Source organism: Puccinia triticina, chromosome 1A (assembly GCF_026914185.1).
Source record: "Puccinia triticina chromosome 1A, complete sequence".
NCBI lineage: Eukaryota > Fungi > Basidiomycota > Pucciniomycetes > Pucciniales > Pucciniaceae > Puccinia > Puccinia triticina.
In genome coordinates, this window is record NC_070558.1 from 5,776,834 (window position 1) to 5,801,531 (window position 24,698).

At 46.5% G+C, this 24,698-nt stretch overlaps 2 protein-coding genes across 2 annotated transcripts; both read left to right on the top strand.

Moving 5' to 3' along the window:
* Positions 1 to 17,532: 17,532 nt before the first annotated feature.
* PtA15_1A651 (uncharacterized protein) lies at positions 17,533 to 18,088 on the top strand (the record flags this gene model as incomplete). Its single annotated transcript, XM_053165701.1, has 3 exons — positions 17,533 to 17,641; positions 17,740 to 17,861; positions 17,966 to 18,088. 3 exons carry the CDS (start codon positions 17,533 to 17,535, stop codon positions 18,086 to 18,088), a joined length of 354 nt encoding a protein of 117 aa, XP_053016866.1.
* A 4,016-nt stretch (positions 18,089 to 22,104) lies between these two features.
* On the top strand, positions 22,105 to 22,345 carry PtA15_1A652 (uncharacterized protein; the record flags this gene model as incomplete). Its single annotated transcript, XM_053165702.1, has 2 exons — positions 22,105 to 22,180; positions 22,260 to 22,345. 2 exons carry the CDS (start codon positions 22,105 to 22,107, stop codon positions 22,343 to 22,345), a joined length of 162 nt encoding a protein of 53 aa, XP_053016867.1.
* Between the last annotated feature and the right edge of the window lie 2,353 nt (positions 22,346 to 24,698).

The following is a 24,698-nucleotide window of genomic DNA, read 5'->3' on the forward strand; positions in this document are numbered from 1 at the left end:
ATGGATCCTTCTTGGCGAGTGGGTATACTACACATACACCAGCTCGTAGCCGAGAGGGATTCCTCTTGACGGGCTGGTATGATACACCAGCTCGCCGAGAGGGCTTCCTCTTGGCTGGCTGGTATACATACACCAGCTCGCCAAGAGGGCATCCTCTCGGCTGGCTGGTATACATCCACCAGCTCGCCGAGAGGGCATCCTCTTGGCTGGCTGGTATACATCCACCAGCTCGCCGAGAGGGCTTCCTCTCGGCTGGCTGGTATACATCCACCAGCTCGCCGAGAGGGCTTCCTCTCAGCTGGCTGGTATACATACACCAGCTCGCCGAGAGGGCATCCTCTCGGCTGGCTGGTATACATACACCAGCTCGCCAAGAGGGCATCCTCTCGGCTGGCTGGTATACATCCACCAGCTCGCCGAGAGGGCTTCCTCTCGGCTGGCTGGTATACATCCACCAGCTCGCCGAGAGGGCTTCCTCTCGGCTGGCTGGTATACATCCACCAGCTTGCCGAGAGGGCTTCCTCTCGGCTGGCTGGTATACATACGCCAGCTCGCCGAGAGGGCTTCACGCCAGCTCCCAAGAGGGCTTCCTCTCGGCTGGCTGGTATACATATACCAGCTCGCCGAGAGGGCTTCCTCTCGGCGGGCTGGAACACGTACACCAGCTCGCCAAGAGGGCTTCCTCTCGGCGGGCTGGAACACGTACACCAGCTCGCCAAGAGGGCTTTCTCTCGGCGTGCTGGAACACGTACACCAGCTCGCCAAGGGGGCTTCCTCTTGGCGGGGTGGTATACATACACCAACTGGCCGAGAAGGCTTCCTTGCTTACTTAGCCGCAAAAATTCTCCACACCCGCGGGTACCTGCTTCCTGCTCCTCAGAGGGGTGCCGGTGCGGGTGCGGGTGCTGAGAATTAGTGGTTTTTTGGGGAGGTACCCACACCTGTGGCGGGTACCCGGGTATAAAGTGACATCCTTATGCGGTATACATGAAGATCTGTGATCTATGTTGAGTCCACCCCTTTGTTCAAAAAGGATCCTTCACTTTTTGCCTGAAGAGACTCTCACTCTTGAGGTGATTCCTTTTTTTCCAGACTTGTTTACTATTAACAAGACAATTCCATTTCTGGTGACAACAAGCCCATGTACCAGGATAAGTCCAGCTATGAAGGTACCTCAGCAATCAACACACGTCTTAGGAGATGGGTGAGAAGGCCAAATTCATGCATTGCGTTGTCCAGAAGCTAGATTTTTGACGCTTTTGAGCAACCTTTTCTTGTCATCATCTCACTCCCCAAAGCCTTCAGGCCAAAAGCAGTCAAGTACTTCATCAACCATTACGAGACAAGGCTGGGTTTCAACACCTGCCACATCATTCATGAGCTGCACTACGCACATGTGACCTTGTCCATTAAGGTCATCATCTCCTCCAAAAGCACAGGAACTCCAGCCTGTTGAGCCCAAGACGATCTTTGCTGGGGAACAACCCCGGCGCCTGAAGTGATTGGACTAACAGCTTGGCATCAGCATCCAAGAAATTGAAGCAAGGATGTTGGACGCAGCACTTTCTTTGGGACAAAAAGTTACACATGTGTACTGAAATCAACACCCTTTCACCAAAGCTTGAAGTTGTTCCCATCCTACAGCTCACATTCCTTCAAGTCCAGCCTCACTGAATTCATTTGGCTGCACCTCTGGGATGCTCGGGATGCTCAAAGGGGTTGCATGACTCAATCAAACCATTTCTCTTGTGTGGTTGGGCAACTGACCTGGCTCAGGTTGGACAAAAGGGCACAACATTGTGTTCTTCTCTAAACTCAGTGGCTACTGTGTCTCAGCCAACCAACCTATATATTTGATTGCAGCTTAGCTATGTTTTGAACTGCACTAATGCTCTGGTTAGTGAATTCTGCCTTTCTTTTCCCCCTCCCCCCCACTTCCCCCACATTTTGCTATTTGTGACTCCTTTGACCTGCCAATTTTAGTTTATTTTTTCTGATGCTGGAGATTAGTTTTTTTTTTCTGCAATGTCATGCATCCTGAGGGAAGAAGAAAAATTAAAATGAGGCCTGTCCTGATTGGGTGTTATTTTTCTTTTTTTGAGTTTTCTCAGATGTGTCAAACTGTGGTGAATGTTGAATGAGTCCCCTTGGATCTTTTGAACTGACTTATTTGTGATCCATACTTCAAATAAGAAGAAAGCAAAGTTTGATTTTCTCAAACTTATGGGTCTTTGTCAAGTTCACCCAGGCTGTTCTGCAAAGTCATGCATGGTTGTACAGTGCCCTATCAAGTGTTTAGGGTGGTGCCAAAGCTTTTCCACCAGACCTCTGGCTAAAAAAAACTCATAGGAACCTGTACATACCTGGTAAAATTGCTTTGTTGAAAGGTTTTCCTACACTGAAAAGTGGGAGAAATTGACAGCTCTGTTTATGAAGCTTAGGGCAAAAACCCGTCAAAATAAGGGTTTTTGGGCCCTAGCACTATAACTGTGCTGATGTAAACACTAGTAATGTAAATTACTAAACTTTTTACGTGGTAATTTGTGTAGGAATACAGACCCAGACCACCCGCAGCAACCCGCAAGGAAGCTCGCGCGGACAGACCCAGACCAAAGCCCAGCTGCAATGAGAGGTAAGCCCCTCTCGCAGTCCAGAACCCTAACCCAGACAGCAGCTGACGAGTATCGCTCTGACGCTAGCAGACGCGAGAACCTTAACGGCCAGCGCAACGGGGAAAGAACAGCCAAAGAAGAACTCTGAGTAAGTTCACGAGGAGAGAGATAAAGTTGAAACTTAAACAAGCTGACAACTTTATCCTCCACAGAAACCTCGTTGAACGGACCGGCAAACAGACCCAAAACTCGCTCCTTACCAGGATCACGAGCAGCACCGAACTACACGGTAAGCAGATTTAACCTCAATAAACTGAGAGAGACAAAGCAAAGAAGCTGACTTGTATGAACGTCGTTCAACAAGCAGACTCAGTAGCAGACCACCCATACCGACAGGATAAGACCAAACTATTAAGATAGCGGGTCCCTGCTCGGTGAGTCCAGAAACTAAGCAAAGAGAGAGAAGAGACACTAATAGTGAGATGCGCGTCTAGCAATAGAACCATCGAACAACAGGCTCGACCGAACCTCGTCGCAGCCCTAACTCAAAGTCTCAGCCCACAAGAGAAGACTCTCAAGTCCAGCACAATCTTGTGCTGCCTTCAGGTAAACAGCAATATCTCAAGATTGTTTCTTTATTTTAATATACAGTATTTGTAATTACAACGTATTAAAATAAAGCAATCTATTCTTCAGTTGCTTCAATTCTTTTAGATTTACAGTCTCGGAATAGCTCAAACCGACGACCCCAAACGACAACTGAAGGCGGTACAAGATGGCTAATACGCGAAACCAGAGTGCGAGCGGAAGTGAAGCAAACAAACAAACTTCAAAGAATGAAGCGTACAGTCCGGACAAGGATCATGTAAACGTTCCAAAATTCGACGGAACGAACTTCCCACTCTGGGAGCGTAAAATCAAGATGCACCTACGACCGCGGCACCTCGATTCATATCTTGAGGAAGCTATGCCCAAGGAACCAGACGAGGAAGAGCTGCAAGGAGCGCTAAGAACTTGCAGTATCCTCAGCGAAGCGATGTCAAATTCAATCTTCACCAGCGTAATCAACGACGGGAATGAGCAAGACCCGTACACAATCTGGCAGGACCTCAAGACCATTTATGCTTCAGATTCATTGCTCTCCGTATTCCAAGTATGGAATAAATGGTTGGACATTCAATTTGATCGAGACATGAACGCATATATTGCGCAAATGGAGGAGAGCCTAGCTGAATTCGCCTCAATCGGTCTCAAAATCCCGGACGTGCTCGTTGGCTGTGGGATTGTCGGTCGAATCACGAAGAAAAGACCAGTGCTCATGCAGGCATCATTCGCCGACCTGAAAGCTCTGGCGAAGCCGAAAGAAATCATCGCTAAACTCCGTGACATAGGACGCCATGAATCCACAACCAAAAGAAAACTGGTGGATGAGTCGGAACCAACCTCAACAGCCCTAGCAACAGGCACGAGCAATCGAGGCGCAGGACATAGGCGCAGGAGAGGAGGAGGTCCGATCATTCGCTGTAGTGGTGGCGTTCATAATCCTCGTGCTACGACACACGTGGAAGCTGACTGCTGGACCATCAATCCAACGTCAAGGCCAGCTGATAGACCGCTCGTGGAGCATCCTCCGCCAACCAAAAAGCCTCGCACGTCGTATCACACTGCCGCGGACGCCGAGGAGGAAGCTCATCATACCAGCATAGCAAAACCGTCATTCACATACAATGTGACGACCGAGATGCAATCGCTCACCACAATACTGGATTCAGGCGCGAGTAATCACATGATAAACTCGCTTGACTACTTCATCAGCACAACGCCGGTCCAAATCAGCATCGTCACCGGTAGTGGAGCAGCCGAACTGGTCGCCATCGCGCGAGGAACGGCACATCTTCACCTGGAATCGGGACAGATCATCAAGCTACCTCATGCACTCTATGTGCCCAATCTCACTAGAAATCTAGTGTCGATGATACAACTACTTCAGCACAAAGCCAGTATCTATGAAGTCAACGGGAGTTATGAAGTGAAAATGGACGACTCGAGACCCTTCAAAGTCGATGTATCCAACGATCTGCTAGAAATAGTAGGAGTAACTCCGCCGCCGCGAGACGCAGCAGTCAACCTGAACACAGTCGCAGCAATCAAGCATAATGATCATGTCACATGGCATAACCGCCTTGGACATGCAAGCTCAGGTCGAATCCAGCAAATTGTTCCGCATAAATTGAACATGGAGAAGACTAAAGCTTGCTCAGCGTGCATGGAAGGAAAATTGACAAGAATTCCGTTTAAAGATCACTTCAAAGCGGCTGATGCCCCGCTGGCGGTAGTGCATGGAGACCTAGTCGGACCAATTTCCCCGCCGACGAATGGCGGAGCACGATACTTTTTAACGTTAGTGGATCAGTTCACCGGTTATATCCACACCGAAATTCTCAAGGAGAAGAGTCAGGCGACAAAGGCAATCACAGATTTCAGAATCTTCTTCGAGAAGCAAACCGGCAATGTTCTGAAGAAGCTGATCACCGATGGCGGTGGAGAGTTTGTCAATGGTACTCTCAGCGAAATGCTGAAAGCGGATGGCATTCAACACAACATCTCTCCGGCATACACTCCACAGAATAACGGACTGGCCGAGCGTGCAAATCGCACGATCATCGACATGACTCGGTGTCTAATGATGCAAGCTAACTTCGCTCCGGAATGGTGGGCGGAAGCCGTGAAGACAGCAACAGCCACGACAAATTGCTTACCATCTTTGTCAAGAAGCAAAACGTCGCCAGTAGAACTGCTCTTTAAAATCAAACCAAACATTAACTTCTTTCGTCCATTTGGTTGTCGAGTGTGGATCGTCAAACCAAAACAGAAGCGGGAAAACAAATTCGATGCGATATCATGGGAAGGAATTCTTCTCGGATACGACAACAACTACTCCTCGTACAAAGTCATTCGAGTTGAGGATCGGGCGATTGTCACGGTGAAGCATGTGCATTTTGATGAGCATACCTTTCCCGATTGTCCAGCGCTCAGCAAAAGCCTCAATACTCTCGGGGTGAACAAATTGCCGCGTTTCAACGAGGAGGAACCTCTTCCTTTTGGCGAGGAAGAGGTCATTGATGCTGAACAGGCACAAGATCTAGAAACCGAACAACGGGAAATCGCCGACATTGTGAGAGAGCTCAGATCGCAAAGCCCGGCAAGTGAAACAGCCGAACAACAGACCTTAGACAACCAAGTAGACACTTCCAATCGTCAGCCAGTCAGACAACGCTATGCGTGGACCACCGCACCGCCTCCTCAAGAGGTGTCCAGTGCAATAGACACCAGCAACATTGTAGAAGGAAAACGACGTCGGCAAGCTTATCTGATTGAAATTGAGATCGATCCGAAGACGCATCGACAAGCCATGAACAGCAAAGATCAGCAGCAGTGGCTTGAGGCCGAAGCGAAAGAAATCGCAAACATGCTGCGGCATGAGGTGTGGACTGTCAGACCAAGGCGAAGCGGGGATGAACCGATATCAACAACGTGGGCTTATAGGCGTAAACTAGGAGCTAGCAATGAAGTTATTGAATTCAAAGCACGGATCTGCGCACAAGGCTTCAAGCAAGTTCACGGACGCAACTTCAATATCATCTACGCACCAACCGGAAAAGCGGCATCTCTGCGGTTCCTTATCTCGTTTGCGGTTAACAACGGCTTGCAAATTCACCAGCTAGACGTTCGGAGTGCATTCCTCACATGCCCACTAGAAGACGTGGTCACACTTCTACCTCCGCAAGGCTACAACTGTCCGGAAAATTTGGTGCTCGAGCTGAAAAAGGCGATTTACGGCCTGAAGCAGGCTCTGCTAGTCTGGTACAAACGTCTAACTGCTTATCTGAAGACGCTGGACTTCCAAATCTCCGTCTCCGATCCTTGTGTATTCTGGCGAAAAGAATCAAAAGGTCGTCCGGCAACCTGGCTGTTTGCGCATGTGGATGACATTGTGATAATCAGCGCCAAACCAGAAGTATTCAAGCTAGAAATGGAAAAGGAGTTCGAAATCAAATATCCGGGAGAAGCCAAATTTCTACTCGGAATGAACATTGAGCGATTCACAGGCGGTCTACAGATAAATCAAACTCAGTATGTCGAAAGAAAGCTAGTCGAATTTGGACTAGATAAAGAGCACCCGGCAACGTGTCCGTTGAACCCAAGAGAACGTATGAAGAAAGCAACAAAGCAAGAAATGGAAGCTTTCAACAAGCTAAACGTCAACTACAGGGGATTAGTAGGATCCTTAAACTATCTCAGCATTTTAACACGGCCAGACATCTCATATGCCGTTAGCCAGCTTTTGCAATATCTGGAGAATCCGGGAATCAAACATTATCATGCAGCCATCCAAGTCTTTCGATACTTGTTGGGAACTCGACACGTCGGATTAACATTCAAGAAATCAAATGAATTCAAGCTAGCCGCGTATGCAGACGCAGACTGGGGAAATTGCCTGGACACTCGACGATCCACAACAGGTTATGTCGTCACAGTTGGATCGCATTTGCTCAACTGGAAATCTAGCAAGCAGCCCACTGTCTCACTCTCGACAGCGGAAGCGGAATATAAGGCTCTCTCCGATCTTGGTAGGGATCTCGCTTGGTTTGCGAGTCTAATCGGGGAGCTGTCAATCCAGGAGAAAATTGAAGACGTTGATGTATTTGTCGACAACAAAGGCGCCATAGATCTCGCCAACAGCGAAACCTCTCAGAATAGCTTTAGAACAAAGCACATGAACATTCGACTTCACTTCGTCAGGGAGCTTATTGCCTATCGCCTCATCAAGCTACAATACGTCAAGACAACAGCAAACGCCGCGGACTTTCTGACAAAGGCACTTGGAAGATCAGTCATTCGAAGATCGCTAGCTCAAATCGGAGTGATTCAAATCTCAGACGCTGCTTCTAATCTAACGACTAGAAGCATGGCAGGCTGTAGGAATACAGACCCAGACCACCCGCAGCAACCCGCAAGGAAGCTCGCGCGGACAGACCCAGACCAAAGCCCAGCTGCAATGAGAGGTAAGCCCCTCTCGCAGTCCAGAACCCTAACCCAGACAGCAGCTGACAAGTATCGCTCTGACGCTAGCAGACGCGAGAACCTTAACGGCCAGCGCAACGGGGAAAGAACAGCCAAAGAAGAACTCTGAGTAAGTTCACGAGGAGAGAGATAAAGTTGAAACTTAAACAAGCTGACAACTTTATCCTCCACAGAAACCTTGTTGAACGGACCGGCAAACAGACCCAAAACTCGCTCCTTACCAGGATCACGAGCAGCACCGAACTACACGGTAAGCAGATTTAACCTCAATAAACTGAGAGAGACAAAGCAAAGAAGCTGACTTGTATGAACGTCGTTCAACAAGCAGACTCAGCAGCAGACCACCCATACCGACAGGATAAGACCAAACTATTAAGATAGCGGGTCCCTGCTCGGTGAGTCCAGAAACTAAGCAAAGAGAGAGAAGAGACACTAATAGTGAGATGCGCGTCTAGCAATAGAACCATCGAACAACAGGCTCGACCGAACCTCGTCGCAGCCCTAACTCAAAGTCTCAGCCCACAAGAGAAGACTCTCAAGTCCAGCACAATCTTGTGCTGCCTTCAGGTAAACAGCAATATCTCAAGATTGTTTCTTTATTTTAATATACAGTATTTGTAATTACAACGTATTAAAATAAAGCAATCTATTCTTCAGTTGCTTCAATTCTTTTAATTTGGCCACTACAAGGGTTTTAAACACTCTTTAAAAAGAGGAGGATTTATTATGTAATTAATTAAAAATCATTAATTACGTCAACACCTACTTTTTCCGCGCAGCATTTCCCCTGAGAGGGTTTGCGGGATAAAGAGTTGCCAATGTAATTAGTGATTTTTAATTATAGGACGATTCTGGGAGGACGACAATAACGGCATAGCCAGTCAATACCTCCCAGGGTCCTGTGGATTGGAACAAAGGCGCGGAGACGGCCTCCTATTTATATTCCTGATTGCCACCCCGACTCATTCCAACTCTCAGTTCCGAAGCCTCAAGACAAAGATATTTTGTTGGCCAGACATTTCATTTTCAATGACCAATCACAAAGAACAAAGAACAACCAAAGGGCATACCCAGGTGGACACAAATCCGGCGTAACAATTTAGAAATTGCCGCATGGTGCGCTTTCCATATGCATCTCGGACTGCCGAACTTGGCAGCACTCCCGCCAATTGCATCACCTCCTCTTACTACTATTGGTATAAGTCTGTATTCCTTTGTTTCTGAACTGACACTATAATGCACATCCGAGAATATTCATTTCCTATTTCACTAGCGTGTCTTTATCTTCCCAGCTCTGCTATAGATATTAATGGCATAAAACCTTCCCCATTCTCACCACTCTGAAGCCCCCGGCTTCCGGGTCAGGAATGACCTTCCCTCCACTTGATAAGACAAAGGCCTCAGCCGCCTCCTGGTAATCTTCTAACTGCTTTCAGTCTTTCACCCTTATTGTAAGGTGCCTCGTCTTGTTAATCCATGTTCTTCCTCCGCCGCTCTTGGCTAACACTCTTGTATATCCATTCTCGGCCACCTGTCTATGGAGCCTTATTTCCTTATCCGCTGTCCACCAATGGGTCCCCGGGCAGATCACCACAAGACGGGTATGTTCTCAATCGCCGAATCGGACCGCGCCCGCATCCCCATCATCACAAGCCGTTCTGCTTCCTATCCTTTTCGATCTCGACGGCCATAGCTGCAGGTATCAATTTCAAATGAGCTGTTTTTCATTATGTTGCTGCTGGTGCTCACCTGGAAAAAAACTGACTTTTTAAAAGATTGCTATTTTCAGACAGCCATCTCTGCCCCAGTGCGAAAAAAGAGTGGGACAGGATCAATTTCAAAGGATTTGAAACCATTGACGAAGCCAGAGTACGACTCTGTGGATGTTCCGCAAGCCCGCTGTTTTTTCATGAGCTTCGGCGTCCTCTTGTCGAGTCATCTCCAAAGGCCAGGCTCTTCATCACGAGGGATGAGAGCTTTGCTTGTCTTGCCGGAAACCCGCTGTCCTTTTTTCTTGACCTTTTTACAGGGATGAGCGGATAAAGTTATGTTAGCGAAGGGACTCGTGCTATCTCAGTATAGCAAGCACTTCTCCACCATGTACACACCCAACAAGCGCCCCCTTTCCTCCTAGCATTCGTCCCTTATGCCCTCATGGTGCTCTCTGCGACGCTTGGCTCATTCTAGGCGTCGGAGGCCGGAACTGCCCTTATGCTGAGACGTATGCAAAGACCGGCAAGCCGTTCTCGCAGCTCATGACCGAATTGCTCGGCGCGCCGCCGAGGGGTTCCAATGTCAACTAATCATTACAGTTTGAGTTGCCGGTTATACAAAGCTGATGGTCTATTTGTAACTGAAACCACTAAGCCACAGCACCTCCAAGTGTGGATACAACGGATCACCTGAACCTTGTGGAATCCACTGAGGAGGCACGTAGGTTCCACCGTTCAAGGGGTTGTAAGTCACGGGCCCTAACAAATTGTAGGTATCAGGAGGCATCCTCGGGGTCACAAAAACCCAAGGCCCAGTGAGCCAGCCCCGTCGGTATCAGTCCTTGGGGATTCAAAGTGGTGGCAAAAGCTGCCATGAAATCCTCGGGGTGATCACGAGGTGCGCGCGTCATCCTTCCGGTGCGGACCCCGTGATCCCCTGAACCAAAAGCTGTTGGTCTGACCTCGCTGCACGGATATCACGTGGAATTGTCAAGGATTCCAAGCGATGTCCCCGTGTAGGAACTGCCCGGGTGTATGTACACACTACTGGCGCTACAACTCTAAGCAAAGGTGGTTGTCAAAATTCCACTGTGGTCCTTTTGTGCTCTATTTCTTTTAGGGAGTTGAAAAATCGACTCCCAAGAATTAATAAATCAACTCCCAAAAGTTGTTTACGTTGCGTGGACTGCCTCTGGACGTCCGTCCCCGGTCCGCGGGACCAAAGTTCGACCCGCGGGAATTTTGGGAGTCGAAAAATTAATTCTACTCTCCAGAATGGGACTCGGAGTCGGAATTTAAATTTCACAAAAAATGACAGAAAATAAAGAAAAATTTATACCTCTGCACTGGGGCACATAAAGCCCCCCAGAATTTTACAGCGGCCATAAAGCACTCTGAATAGAACCTAATGAGCTTCACGGCATCTGAACACCCCAGGAAATGGGTGTGCTACTGTTGGTCTAATTTGGTGGATTTCCTACTAAGGAAATCCGCCAATGCGTTAGCTACAGTGTCCCAAAGCCCCCCAAGGCATAAAAGACTCTGAAAGGCACATGGTGAACTTCTTGGCAGTAGGAAACCCCAGGAAAGGGGTGTGCTACTGTGGGTCTCATTTGGCGGATTTCCTACTAAGGAAATCCGCCAAAGCCTTTGCCACAGTGCCCCAAAGGGCACCAAAGCTTTGGATCATGAAATAAAACACTCTGTAACCAAATGGTTAGCTGCAAAAAAGTAACACACCATAATAAAATAATTTTGAGGCAGCTGTGGCTTTTGGTCATATCTGCTACTAATTGCCTCCACAACAGATAATAGTCCCTCCGCCACAGTTGATAGCACCTCTGCAAGAGTTAATAGTGCCTCCGCCACAGTTAATAGTGCCTCTGCCACAGTTAAGACTGCCTTTGCCACAGTTAATGGTGCCTCTGCCACAGTTAATAGTGCCTCCGCCACAGTTAATAGTGCCTCCACCACAGTTAATAGTGCCTCCACCACAGTTAATAGTGCCTCCGCCACATTCAATAGTGCCTCCGCCACAGTTATGTGACAGAAGAATTATTAACTATTGCAGACGCACTATTAACTGTGCCGGACACACTATTAACTTTTACAGAGGGACTAATAACTGTGGCGGAGGCACTATTAACTGTGGTGGAGGTACTATTAACTGTGGTGTAGGCACTATTAAATGTGGCAGAGGCACTATTAACTGTGGCAGAGGCACTATTAACTGTGGCGGAGGCACTATTAACTCTTGCAGAGGCGCTATCAATTGTGGCGGAGGGACTTTTCTCTGTTGCGGAGGCAATTAGTAGCAGATATGACCAAAAGCCCCAGCTGCCTCAAAATTGTTTTATGCTGGTGTGTTACTGCCTTATAGCTAACCATTTAGTTACAGTGTATTTGATTTCATGATCCAAAACTTTGGTGCCCTTTGGGGCACTGTGGCAAAGGCTTTGGTGGATTTCCTTAGTAGGAAATCCGCCAAATTAGACCAAAAGTAGCACACCCCTTTCCTGGGGTGTGCCAATTCCGTGAAGCTCATCAGGCTCTATTCAGAGTGCGTTATGAACGCTGTAAAATTTTGGGGGGCTTTAGGTGCCCCAGTGCGGAGGTATAAATTTTTCTTTATTTTCCGTCATTTTTTGTGAAATTAAAATTCCAACACCCATTCTGGAGAGTAGAATTAATTTTCCGACTCCCAAAATTCCCGCGTGTCAAACTTTGGTCCCGCGAACCAGGAACGGACGTCCAGAGGCGGTCCGCGCGACGCAAGCGACTTTTGGGAGTTGATTTTTCAACTCCCTTCTTTCATACTGAGATACTTTATAGTTGCTTTTTACTTTTAATACTAGAGGCCAAGGCGGCTTCGCCGCTGCAAATTTATAGTTTCAGGGCAAGCACCTCCAGCATCAGACCCTCTCCCCATTCTCGTCCACAGGCCAGTAAATGCCCTATGAAAAGCACATTTTAGATATGAAATGCATCCATAAACTCCAGGTTTTGTTAAAGGATAGATACATAAAATTATAAATAAAGTTAAAGGATAGATACATAAAATTATAAATAAAGCCCTGAGTCCCATAGGACTTTATTGAATTTACTTATCTTATCCCAGCACTGATGGGGTTTTTCCATCTCAATTGCACAGGCATAGCAAGTATTGCTGGTTTGAGTAAGGCAGTGTTGGTGCCTGGAACTGGGAGTTGAAGTGTTGAGATTAAAAGGAAACCTAGAACCAGTACACTTGATAAATCCTGATGCCTTCCCACCATCAAAATCTAAACCATAACTGCTGAGCAAGTTTTTCATTCCACCATCTCAAATTTTCCCAGTCTCCAGCAATATTCAACAAATCTTTCAGTGTGCCTGAGTGGCTGGAGAGTTTCACAAAACACAGTTCAATATGGATCCCCCGTCCAATCTCCCCAGCCACTTCCCAAGCCCACAAACACCACCCACCCAAAGAACCCACCCAGCCCACCCCCACGCCTATAAGCCCCACCAAGAAGGCGAGGCGCGATTGAGGTCAAACACTGCCTAGTGTGGCGGGGGGAGCTTTGAAAAAGTGGACACGGAAGCGGCGGGCTTGTCCACATTCTTCTCGCAGTTGTGGCGCTTGATAAAGCCTACAAAGCCAACCAACCATCCGATCAACATCTCTCGCGACCAAACAGCACAAAAATAGAAGGTGTTTATGTACCTGTGCTTAAGGCCGCGGGCCGGGGCGTGCCGTGCAACTTGACAAAGAGGCCGCAGGCGTTACAGAGCGGCCGGCCATCGACGTAGCGTTGAGCGTCGTTTCCTGCGTCCGTCCGTCGGCCTGTCCGTCGGAAAACAAACCCACATCGTGGTGAGCTCGGGATCGCCGTTGGAGAGGAGAGAGAGAGGAGACGCACGGTGGTTTAGCAGTCCAGATACTGGATGGCGCTGGGTCCGGGCCCCACCGGCCCATGCGCTCCGGCCCCGTCCTGGTTGGCGGCAGCGTAGGTAAGCTGCTTGGAGCGCTTGCGCGTCTTGCTGATCAGGCTGGGATGGTTGCTCCTGTCGCCGCTGAAGCTGATCTTGGACGGCCCCTCGTCGTTGCCGGTGGCCGCAGTAGCGGCTCTGCTGCTGCAATTTCTTTCTCTATCTTGGGGCTGGTGTTGGCGGTGTTGATGCGCAGCGAGAGGCCGCCGCGACTGGAGGCCTCGCTTGAGGTGCTTGGGCTGGGCACGAGCCGGACGAACTTGTATTCGCGGGCACCGGCTCGAGCGGATCAAGGCTCCTCCAGCTGCAAAGAAGAGCTGCAGAGTCGCTCTCTCGCCTCCTCGGCCTTGGAATGCCAGATCGTCTGACGAGTTTGAGTGCGAGCTCGGACAAGGGGACTGGAAGTGTGTGTTAAACTTGCCCTTGTTTGAAGTGATTGGGGACAATGTTGAGTTGAATAAATCCAAGTAGTCTGGCTGGGCCTGCTAAAAAAACCATCAACTTTAAGAGAAATGCCTACGACCTCTGGAATCTACGCGAGACAGCTGACCTTTCATATCCAGACGGATTGAGGCCCATAAGATACTGGCCCTCCTGGGAATCAGTCGCAGTGTTGGGGCAAACCAAGGACTGGTTAGTCCGCAAGCAACTAAGGTTGTCGAAGCAAGTAGGCAAGTGGTTGGCCGAGTCGGGGGCGCGTTTGGGATGGTGCTGCTGGGGGAGGATCTCGTCGAATTGGTCTTGCGGACCAGTCTGGGGATGTAAACATACTCGGCAAGGTATTGGCAATGCCAATGCCAGAGAAGTCCTGGGTGAGGCCGGGTATTGAGCCGAGGAAGGAGTCCTGGGAGGACTTGATGGGCAGGTGCAAAGAGCCACACTAAACTTGCCCAGCGGTCGTCAGCTTCCCCGCTGCCAGCCTTGGCGCACAATAATGTTGGTCTAAGAAGCAAAATATGTACTGATGAACTGGAGCTGATGTGGGTGGCAAGGCATTGTGATACGGTTGAACTGTGGCGCGCAGGGCAAGTGATGGTTGCAACTTGCCAGTACGGTGGAGGGGAGCAACGGAGGCGCTAGCGGCGTGGTTTGGGTGGCCAACGGGGCAGCGGTGGAGACGAGGTCAGCTGCACCAGTGTGAGGCTTTGGTCAACAGGTATTTAAAGGGAGTGTGAGATGGGCAATGTTCCCCCGGCCCAGGGGTTCCGGTTTTGTCCTGGCCCCTCCCTGCAGGCCCCCTACTTCGCTTGATTAGGCCCCTGCTTGAGACAACAAAATGCCGACTCTTTTTTGCTTGTTGCACTGTCACAAGCTGGAGAGTCTATCCGTGGCACCTAGTGTTCGGGGGTAATCTATTCAACAGTGGCCAAATTAGGCTGCACACCAAAACTTAGATCTTTTTTGCCATGTTTTTGTGAATTTAATAAACTTGGATGAAACATTCAATTTGTATCTGTGGTGGGTTAGCTCCTGATAGGTTGCTATCTGATAAATTGGCTCCAAAGGTTTTGTAACTTTCTCTCAATTGTGAACCCCCTATTTCTATGGGACACATTTGAATTGGCTACATATCCTTTTGACTCAGTTATTTTTGCCTTTGTTCTTCGGCTTGAATTCCATGTTCTGCGGCGCAGCCGCAATTTCCCTAGTAATATATAATTACGGACTTACTTCGCGCACTGCGAAAAGCTCTTTGCGCACTGTGCAGTGCGCGAAGTTTGCAAACACTTCGCGCACTGCGCGTGAAGGGCGCAACTTTTTCAAATTATTTTTTGACCAATCAATAGACAAGCTTATTATTGTCCTCTGTGAATTTATTTGGAGTTTTTGGAAGCTTCCTTGTATGCTTAAAAATCCCACCAATAAAAAAAACAAGTACAGCCATTTGGGGACCTGGAATTCATATTCCCACAGGCCAAAAAATCCAAATAATTTAGTGAATCATATTAAATATGTATTGAAAAGTTTTAGAACTTTTTGGCCACTTTGTACAAGGACAAGGCTTTCAAAAACCAGTGACTTTTTCTCAAGATATGCCAAAATGCGCCAGTAAGTGGTGAACTTTCCTAATTTTTGAAAGCCTTATTCTTGCACAAAGTGGCCAAAAAATTCTAAAAAGTTTGAATTCATATGTATCATGATTCACTTAATTATTTGGATTTTTTGACTGGTGGGAATATGGATTCCAGGTCCCCAAGTGACTGTACTTGTTCATTTTATTGGTGGAATTTTCAAGCATACAAAGAAGCTTCAAAAAACTCCAAATAAATTCACAGAGGACAATAATAAGCTTGTCTATTGATTGGTCAAAAAATAATTTGAAAAAGTTGCGCCCTTCACGCGCAGTGCGCGAAGTGTTTGCAAACTTCGCGCACTGCACAGTGCGCGAAGAGCTTTTCGCAGTGCGCGAAGTAAGTCTGTATAATTATTAATTACAGGGAATAAATTTGGCGTAAAAAGTAGGTGGTAAGCCCTTAAGCTGATTGGCTGCTTGATGCTAATAAGGGATTTTTGATATTTAAAGGTTTAATCCAGTGGATTTTACGTGCTGGGGATGGTTTTAAAGGGAAAAGTGGCTACAATAGTAGCAGAGGAGAATATTCACGGCAACTTACAGTTTATTAGCGGTGAATGGTCTGGGGGGATCTTTTCCTGAGGGCCAAATAGGCCTCTATTTATAGAGGGGACTTCAGTGGGCGTAAACACTGAGTCCTTTTCTCCCTATGGGAGTATCCAGGGTTGTAGCCGTGAAAAGGGCTTGGCTGTGGGTATTTTAATTGTATTGAAATAGACTAATTTCCCTGACTCTGTCACATGACATGTTTATAACCAATTGTCATGTGAAAGAGCTTCTGTAGAAGTCTACATAATACTTTCACGGGGTATTTTTACACGAGTAATATTACTCATTATTGTACAACAGTTTATTTTTATGTACTTTAATTGTTTTACTAAATTTTTGTATGTAATACTATTTTTGGGCGCTTTCTGTGGCCAATACTTATTTATACAATTAGTACATGAAGGAATAGGAATAAGGGGGTACTTTAAGTGGGTGACCCCCCTTAATTTATGATGAGGAATCTGATTCTGCAATAATAATTTAATAATTATTATTATTTACTAAGTTATTGCAGTCTTTTGGATACTTAATGTATCTCTAAGGCTGACAGAAATACTATGGAAAGATTTTCAAGTTTGAATTTGAGCTTGGTGGCCTTTTGCTGTGCTGGGGTTTGCAGCGGCAAAGCCGCCTTGGCCTCTAGTTTTATTGAAATTGCAGGCAAAAAAGAATAAAAGGTTTCAAATTTGTGTTTTTTAAATGTTTTTGTTGTAGTTGAAAGTTTGTATTTTGTTTGAGTGTGAATTTTTGGTTTTATTTGATTTCAAAGTTTTTGTTTTGTTTGATTTTTTTTTTTTTTTTTTTTTCAAGAGATGAAATTTCTTGGTGTGTTTGAGTTTTGTTAATTTTGTTAATTAAGTTTGATTTTTTGTTTTGTTTTGTGAAATCAAGAAGGGGCCTACTCAAGTGATTAGGGAGCCTTCAGGGAGGGGGTGGGACAAAACCAGATCCCCTGGGGGGACAAGTACCTTCCTCCATGCTGTTTAAGTATCCGACCTGGCCCACCAGCTGCATGCCACACCCTTCGGAATCACACCACCTGTGTTGCCAGAGCCCTGTTGGGCAGACAGAATACTGGCCTGTGCACAAGTGTGTACAGGCCAGGTTGAGATGTGTATTCCTCTCAATGACCCTGGACCTGACCGGTTAGGGTCATCAAGATGTGTAATCCCCTCGATGACCAGCCCAATGGGTCATCGAGATGTGTAAATTCCCTCGCTGAACAGCCAAATGGGTCATTGAGAGGAAAAAATCTCAATCACCAATAAGACCAGTCGCCAAGAAGAAGAAACCTCCTGACAACCAGTCTGACTGGTCATTGAGAGGTTGAGGTCTGACCAGCAATCAAAGGGATCTATGTGTGCACTTGCTCAATGGCCGGTATTGGTCATCAAGGGTAGGTGGCCAAGACCCAGAGCCAGCTCCGCTTGACACATACGGCCTGTTTGTTGCCCCCTTGTCCTCTCCAACTGCCTCGACCCCGTTGATTGGCTGAAGTTCGGAAGGAGGGTAGCATTTGGGGGCTCGGCCAATGGCGCACCTCAAAGGTGTTGATGCGCCAGACCTCAGCCAATGCCGGCCGGTTACCCGCGACCCCCCTCGCGACCAATCATATGCTGAAGCCGATATGAATCCTGCCCGTCTCCCTGGCCATGCCAGCAAGCTCGCTCGCTACACAAGATCCCCTCCCCTTGCGTGCATGTTCTAAATTTTTGTATTCTTTCTTGTCCCACTCCAGAGTCCACCCCTGCCGCATCCTTGCGTCGCTCCTCCTCCGCGACCTCCCTAAGCAAACTACACTCAATGGCGCAGTCAAGCTGGGAGATTCCTGCACGGTGGGCCGAGGCAATTGGCTTGAATGTGAGTGGGAGAGAAAGAGGCGACGGCGTTCGAGGTGGGAGAACGGCTTTTAAGGCGTGGCAAGAGCTGGCTGAATCACACTGATCTATCCACAAGCTCATCAGATCTGCGTCCTCCGAGTCTGCTGTCTTGCTGCCCACCCAGTCGCCGTTGTCTCTTCTTTCAATCACGCTTCTCGCGCTAGCGACCAGCATCTTCTACTCACCGTGGGAGGCGATGAGCTTTAGCTTCCTCCAGGCAATACCTTTGTCAGAACTTGGAAACCTGACTATTCTGGTCTATCTTGTTTTGTTGATTTTTGACTGGGTATATAACAAACATACAGACACATAGATGTACGTCTGTCTCTTTCTTTATATTTTCCTATCCTTGGGTTTTACTAATTACAGCCCTCCTCATGTACTTGTGTCCCCTGTACTTGTTTGTACCACAATCCTATTGACTCATCCATGAATATATGGGTGGAACTTTCAATGATCATAATAAGCAGCAAATAAGAATCAAAGGTTGATCAATCTTTTTAATTTGAATTTTGGCTTTCAGATTATAATCAAAAGTTAATTGGTTCAATATTTTTGTCAAGAATAGCCTTGCCACTTGTGGCATAGCCTCCATTGGGAATATCAAAGACATGCTAATAAACAACACTATTTGCGCCAAGAGAGTGTAGAGTGAGACCAAATGATAATAGAGGATCCCAGCAAGCTCAGAGGGAGCAGTTTCTCTTCCTCCATTGCAAGACAAATAATAAGGGTAGGATTTATCCTTATCTGCACACTTTTTATCTTCATTTTAGACAGTTTTCATGATGAACATGTTTACTGCCAGTTACTTGATCTGTGTTTTTAAGTGAGCATGTCATTCATAGGAGTCCTATAATTCTTTCCTATGCATAACCATTTACTGTTGTGCCCATTTTACTCTTGACTTATCAATTGTGGAAATCTCATCCAAATTTATGATTCCTTATACAGATAGGAGTCTTGACCAAAACACTATTGGTGCATATTTCAGGAGTGTTATCTATGGAACTAAGGGTGCATTCTCCATGATGAATACACTTATTTGTATTTGTGTATTCAATTCCCACTGACCATACCACAGCTTTGTGCAAAAAATACATAAATCATCTCCTTGATGTATGTTATTCTCATCTTGTTGAAAATAATAGTGGGAGTTCTGAAAGAGGGCCAATCACTAATAAATTCAAAGCTTGCCTTTGGAAAACATTGAGCTTCAGAAGAAGTTTGGAAAACAAGGTACAAAAGCAATTCTAAAACCAGCTAGAAACCAAGCTTGGGATACCAAGGGTAAGGAGTATTTGGAGCAGTGGAATATGCTTGTTTGAACTTGGATACATATTTCTTTATATCTCTTCTTCATGATTGATGTTCAAACACAAAGTAGGATGTCTATCTCCTGGTTTTCTTGTTGAAAACAAAGCAGAATATATGAAATCTGTTATCCAATCTGTTGAGATTTATTTTCCCATTATTTTTGGATCTCAGGGGAAAAGCAACAGTTGGTGTCCGCAAGGAAAATGGCTTTGTTCTTATCTTTGGTTTTTTAACTGCTATCTAGGTAAATCAGTGAGCTTATTTCAAATTGAGTGGATCCCACTACAAGAAAACTCACACAACTGACGGCAGTTGACATGCAAGATGCTTCTGTGTAGCCCTTGTTCTAACTCCACTCAAGCACTCAACAGTCTTTTGTTGCCCAGTCACTGTGCATCATGCACAGTGACTGTGCATTGAAGCTTGGTCAACACAAGCTTCAAAAAGGCTTGAGTAGCACAGCAACCGTCCCCAGCGCTCTTGCATGTCAACTGCTTGCAGTTTCACAACTTTTTCTTGCAGTGTCTGAAGCTCTCAAGCTGTGAAAGAGAATGTGGCAAAAAAAAGAAAATAATATGACAATAATCACTATACATGATAGGATGCTGATTGATCCAGTCAAACTATTACAATTCATGGAGTACAACAAAACATTATTTCATGAATTACAACAAAAAACATGTTACTGGTTGGTTTTCTGGAATTGGAGGAGTATTATCCTTGATGAGATGATCAGGGCTGAGAACAGCAGGCACAATGCGGGGCGGTGTTTGAGGTTTGTGGAAGGATGATAGATTGCATGTTAGACTAGAACATCAATATAGAAGAGTGAAAAGAAGAAGAGGAAAAGAGAAGAAAGAATGAAGAAACTATAACCTACCTGAGAACAGCAGGCACGATGCGGGGCGGTGTTTGAGGTTTGTGGAAGGATGAGGAAAGGAGTCCTTCCACGCCTGCTGCCTCAGGTAGTCTACATACAACATGTAACAGAGCTGTGAAATGAATAAATGAGAGTGACATGTAAGAAGCATACAAAAAGAAACAAAACCTGAGTATAATACTCAACAATCCTGGTGTATGTTTTTTACAAGCATTCTCTTTTGGATAATTTTGGATATGCCATTTCACCGCTGAAGATTTATAAGAGCAAAACCTACAAATAAGAAAAAATAAAAAGGTGAATCTCATTCCTGCAGTGGCGCAGCCGCTTTGGCCTCTAGTAATATTAAAATAATAAACAACAGTTTTGGTGACAGATATTTATGTAACCTGTCACCTATAATATAAATCAAAGTTTATTAAAGACAGAGAAACACAGAAACAAAGATTGAGGGTTTCCCCTGCAAATTAACCAAATTTAAAATAAATAAAAAAAGGGTTCCCCCTTTCAAAAAAAATAAATCACAAAAACAAGCCTTCTTAAGACAAAATCCAAACACCACAAACTGGACCCACTATCCATCCCTGTCTAGCAAGGTTCAAAATATTGGGTGGATGGCCCCCAGCGCGCCGCATTGAAGGCATTATCCCAAGGGGGGCCACCAAGTAGAGCCCCTCAGACTGTGAACGTGCAACAGCGGAGGGGGTTGAGGACAAACCAAACGCTGGAAGTACAGCGGCAGAGGACGCCCTGGGGGACACAAAAAAGCAATCAAACTCCCTGTTTTTATAGAAAATTCAGCACCACCTGGCACAGCCCTCAAGATCCACCAGACTCGACTGGCACATTCATCCTGCCTTGACAACCAAACCACCGCCACGCCACTTCCGTACCTCTGACCTGCGTGACGAGCGCTCATTTCCTGGCCAACCACCCCCTCGCCAAGACAACCGCTAGGACCTACTAAGTAACGGTGGCCAACCTCCGCCCCCTGAACAGCCAGTAACCTGGGCCAAGTTGATGCCATTAGTGATGTTTTTGCCCCGTGTTTGCATTACTATGCCTTCCAAACAACAGCTGACCTTGGGCCTTGATGAAAAACAGGATTTATTGCTGAAACTATAACCAGAACTGAGAACAAAACATTATCAGAAATGATGAAAAAGGTTAACAGAAAACATGAGACCAGAAGGATAAGCATACCGCAAGGAGGTGATATTTTAAGTGGGATCAGAACAGACAAGCTAAAATAAAGGAGATCAAAAAATGAAAGATAGTAGACACTATGTGTGAAAAGAAAAGGAGGTCAATATGGGAGTCTTATGAGATCTTGAGGATGGTTGAAGTTGATGTTATATTTCTCACCAAATTGGAAAGAACCAATTTATGTATTGAAGTGATAGAGTTGGTGCGACTAGGATGATGCTTGGTGAGTGAGTGTCAATGTGGCGACGAAGTTGGTTGGATTGGATCAGGAGCGATATGAGAGACAGAAGATAGAGAAATAGGGAAGGGAAGATTCGCAGTTGAATAGCAATTTTGAAGAGCAGAATGGTGGCGAGAGGCAAAGGCCGAGCAGTTAGGCAATTAGTCGATTGACAGGATGAGTGAGACTGCTGAGGAAAGGTTTGAGGGAAGCGAGAGCAAGCGGTCTTTTATCTTCGTCGGAAGTTTGGCTGACTTGTGGTTGTGAGAGGTTGAGACCGGATGTTTCAAGGGGATCAAGGTGCGTCGGCTTCAAGGGATAGCCTAGAGGATAGAGGTGTGTCATGTTGTTGAGATTGAGAATTTGAGAGAGTTTCATGACTGAGGAGAAGATGGAAAGGAACGGGGAACGGGAGCGAGAGCGGGAAGAGCGGAGAGCGGGTGCAGAATTCCAACAGGCCTGTTCACCCAGCTCAGGTGGATCCGCTACTTCCAAGGCCTCACACCTCAATCTGAACTCATACCAGCTCAACGAGCTCCTGCCCGACATTGGCATGCTGCGCTGATTTACAGCGGTTTTCCGCTGAGCTGATACTTAATCATGGTTTCCTTTGACTGCAGTTTGTTATCCCACCAGCTCAGCAAGACTGGAGTTTACCAAGCGCCGAGCGGAATTGGTCTGTCAATTTTGCCCCATAAACATGATGCAAACAGGCCCTGCTGATTGCTTATTACTTTCTCATTCATGCCAAGCAGTGATATTCAGCACGGCAGAACCCAAAGACGGGCAGAGTGGTCTGGGTGATCAAGCAGAACTGGAGGCCATACATCTGTCACATTGACCAGGCCTTGATCCCAATCTCATGTAAGCTCTTGACAATGAGAGCTCCACTGGGCAAGGGAAGAGGGGCAAGGACGAGGTTACGAGGGCAAGGGCGAGGGCTCGAGGGCACGGAGCAGCTTCTAGAACCTCTGTTTGTATTGCAGGGGAAAATAGAGCTAGCTTGGGGGAAGTCTCAGCACTTCCCTCTATATACAACTTTGAGGAAGAAAGAGAGAGAGAAGGGAGATGGAAGTGGAGGAGAAAGGAGGGTCACTCACCTAGCTCAGGGGAAGTCTCAGTACTTCCCTGCCGAGCTAGGAGAGGCGGGACTGGACGGACTATGTAGGGTGCTTGGTGACGGTCTGTGATACCTCTGTGAACCTTCTTGTGAGTTTGCGAGGACCGCGGCTCACATCTCAGCCCTCCAATCAAGCTCTACACCTTCAACACCAAAGTTCCAAAGCAAAAAACAGATGTACACTGCAAAAAAAACTGTGTCAACTGTGAGCAGTTGACATGCAGTAACTCTGAGGAAGCTTGTGGTGTTACACCAGCCTTACCCAAGGTTTGACTCAACCCAAGCTTACAGTCACTGTGCACCTTGCACAGTGACTGTGCTAACAAAGGCACTTGTGCATTCAGGTGGAGTTACAATGGTAGCTTGGCTTGAGTATCCTGCATGTCAACTGCAAGCAGTTGACCAAGTTTTTTTTGCAGTGGTAGCATTTGGGGGCCTGAAAATCAAAGTTCCCATGGGAAAAAAATTCAAAATAATTTATGGACTCATGGAACATATAGGATCAGCCATTTTTGAACTTTTTAGCTACTTTGTGCAAGATAAAGGGTCTGGAAAATGAGGAAATTGCATGTGCAATCCACCAAAGTTTGCTATTATGTGGTGAAATTTCCTCATTTTTGAGACCCTTACTCTTGCAAAAAGTAGCTAAAATGTTCCCAAATGGCTGTTCCTATATGTTCCATGAGTCAATAAATTATGTTGAATTTTTGGCCCATGGGAACTTTGATTTTCAGGCCCCCAAATGCTACATCTGTTTTTTGCTTTTAATATTTTTTTAGTATACAAGGAAATCTGGAAAAACTCCCAAAAAATTCACAGAGGCCAATAAAAAGCCATTCTATTGATTGGTCAGGAAAAACTTGAAAAACTTTGATATTTCTCCCGCAGTGCGCAAAGTGTTTGGGGACTTCGCACACTGTGCAGTGCGCAAAGAATTTTTCGCAGTGCGCGAAGTAAGTCTGTATATTATTTTTGCCCTTAGCTTTGCATCAAAGGGCTCCAAAAATGCTAAGAAAACAAGGGAAGGAGAAGAAAAATGTCATCTGCTGGATGACAGCAAAAAACTTTGAAAATCCAACTCTTTTGTATTGCAGTGCGCAAAGTGTTTTACGCTACCGCGCACTGTGGCCGGGACTTTGAGTGGACACCCCCTGCAGTGCGCGACGAGTTTTTTGCAGTGCGCAAAGTACATCTGTATACAAATAGGGGGGTTAAAAATTGATCCAGGAAGCAGTCCAGGTCCGAAAATCCAGGAAAAAAATCGGATCTGGGGGCCTGCTTAGCAAGAGGCTCCAGGAGGGTCGTTCCAGGTCCAGGAATCAGGCCAAAACAACAGGAAACAACTTCATCAAAGAATTTTTCCACACACAAGTATATTGGGGCCTATCCTCCTCAAACGTATACACATGACAGAAAGAACCGGCCATTGGAGCAGCTCACTGCACCCTTGATGGCCGGCACAAGCCATTCATTGAGCGGAGTACATACAAACTCCACCATGACCAATGGTCGATCAGTAGGCTGTATATTCTCAATGGCTGGCCTGGTTATTGATAGGAGTACACTCCTCCCTCAACGCCGGGTCCGTGCTGGCCATCAATAGCCATTTGCTATAATTTTTGATGACCGGTTTGTTCAGGTTATATACGTACTCCTCAAGATGACCGGAACAAACTGGACATTGAGAGGAGTATGTATGTACCTCTCAAGATGACCAGAACAAACCGGTCATTGAGGAAAATGATTACTTCTCTCGGTGGCCATGATGGGCCGTCATTGAGGGAGTATGTACTCCTCCTGAAAATCGGAACAAACCATTCATCAAGGGAAGTGATATGAGTAATCACTTCCCTGTATGACCGGCCCGTTCTGGTCATCTAGAAAAGTGCATACTCCTCTTGATGACCTGTTTGTTCCGGTCATTGGGAGGAGTACATGCTCCCTTGATGGCTGGAACAAACCGGTCATTGAGAGGAGTAAGTTCCTCTAACTTTATGGGAATAACCAATCATCTTGAGGAGTACATACTCCTCAAGATGACCAAAATGACAGTCCATCAAGGGGAGCTCCCAAT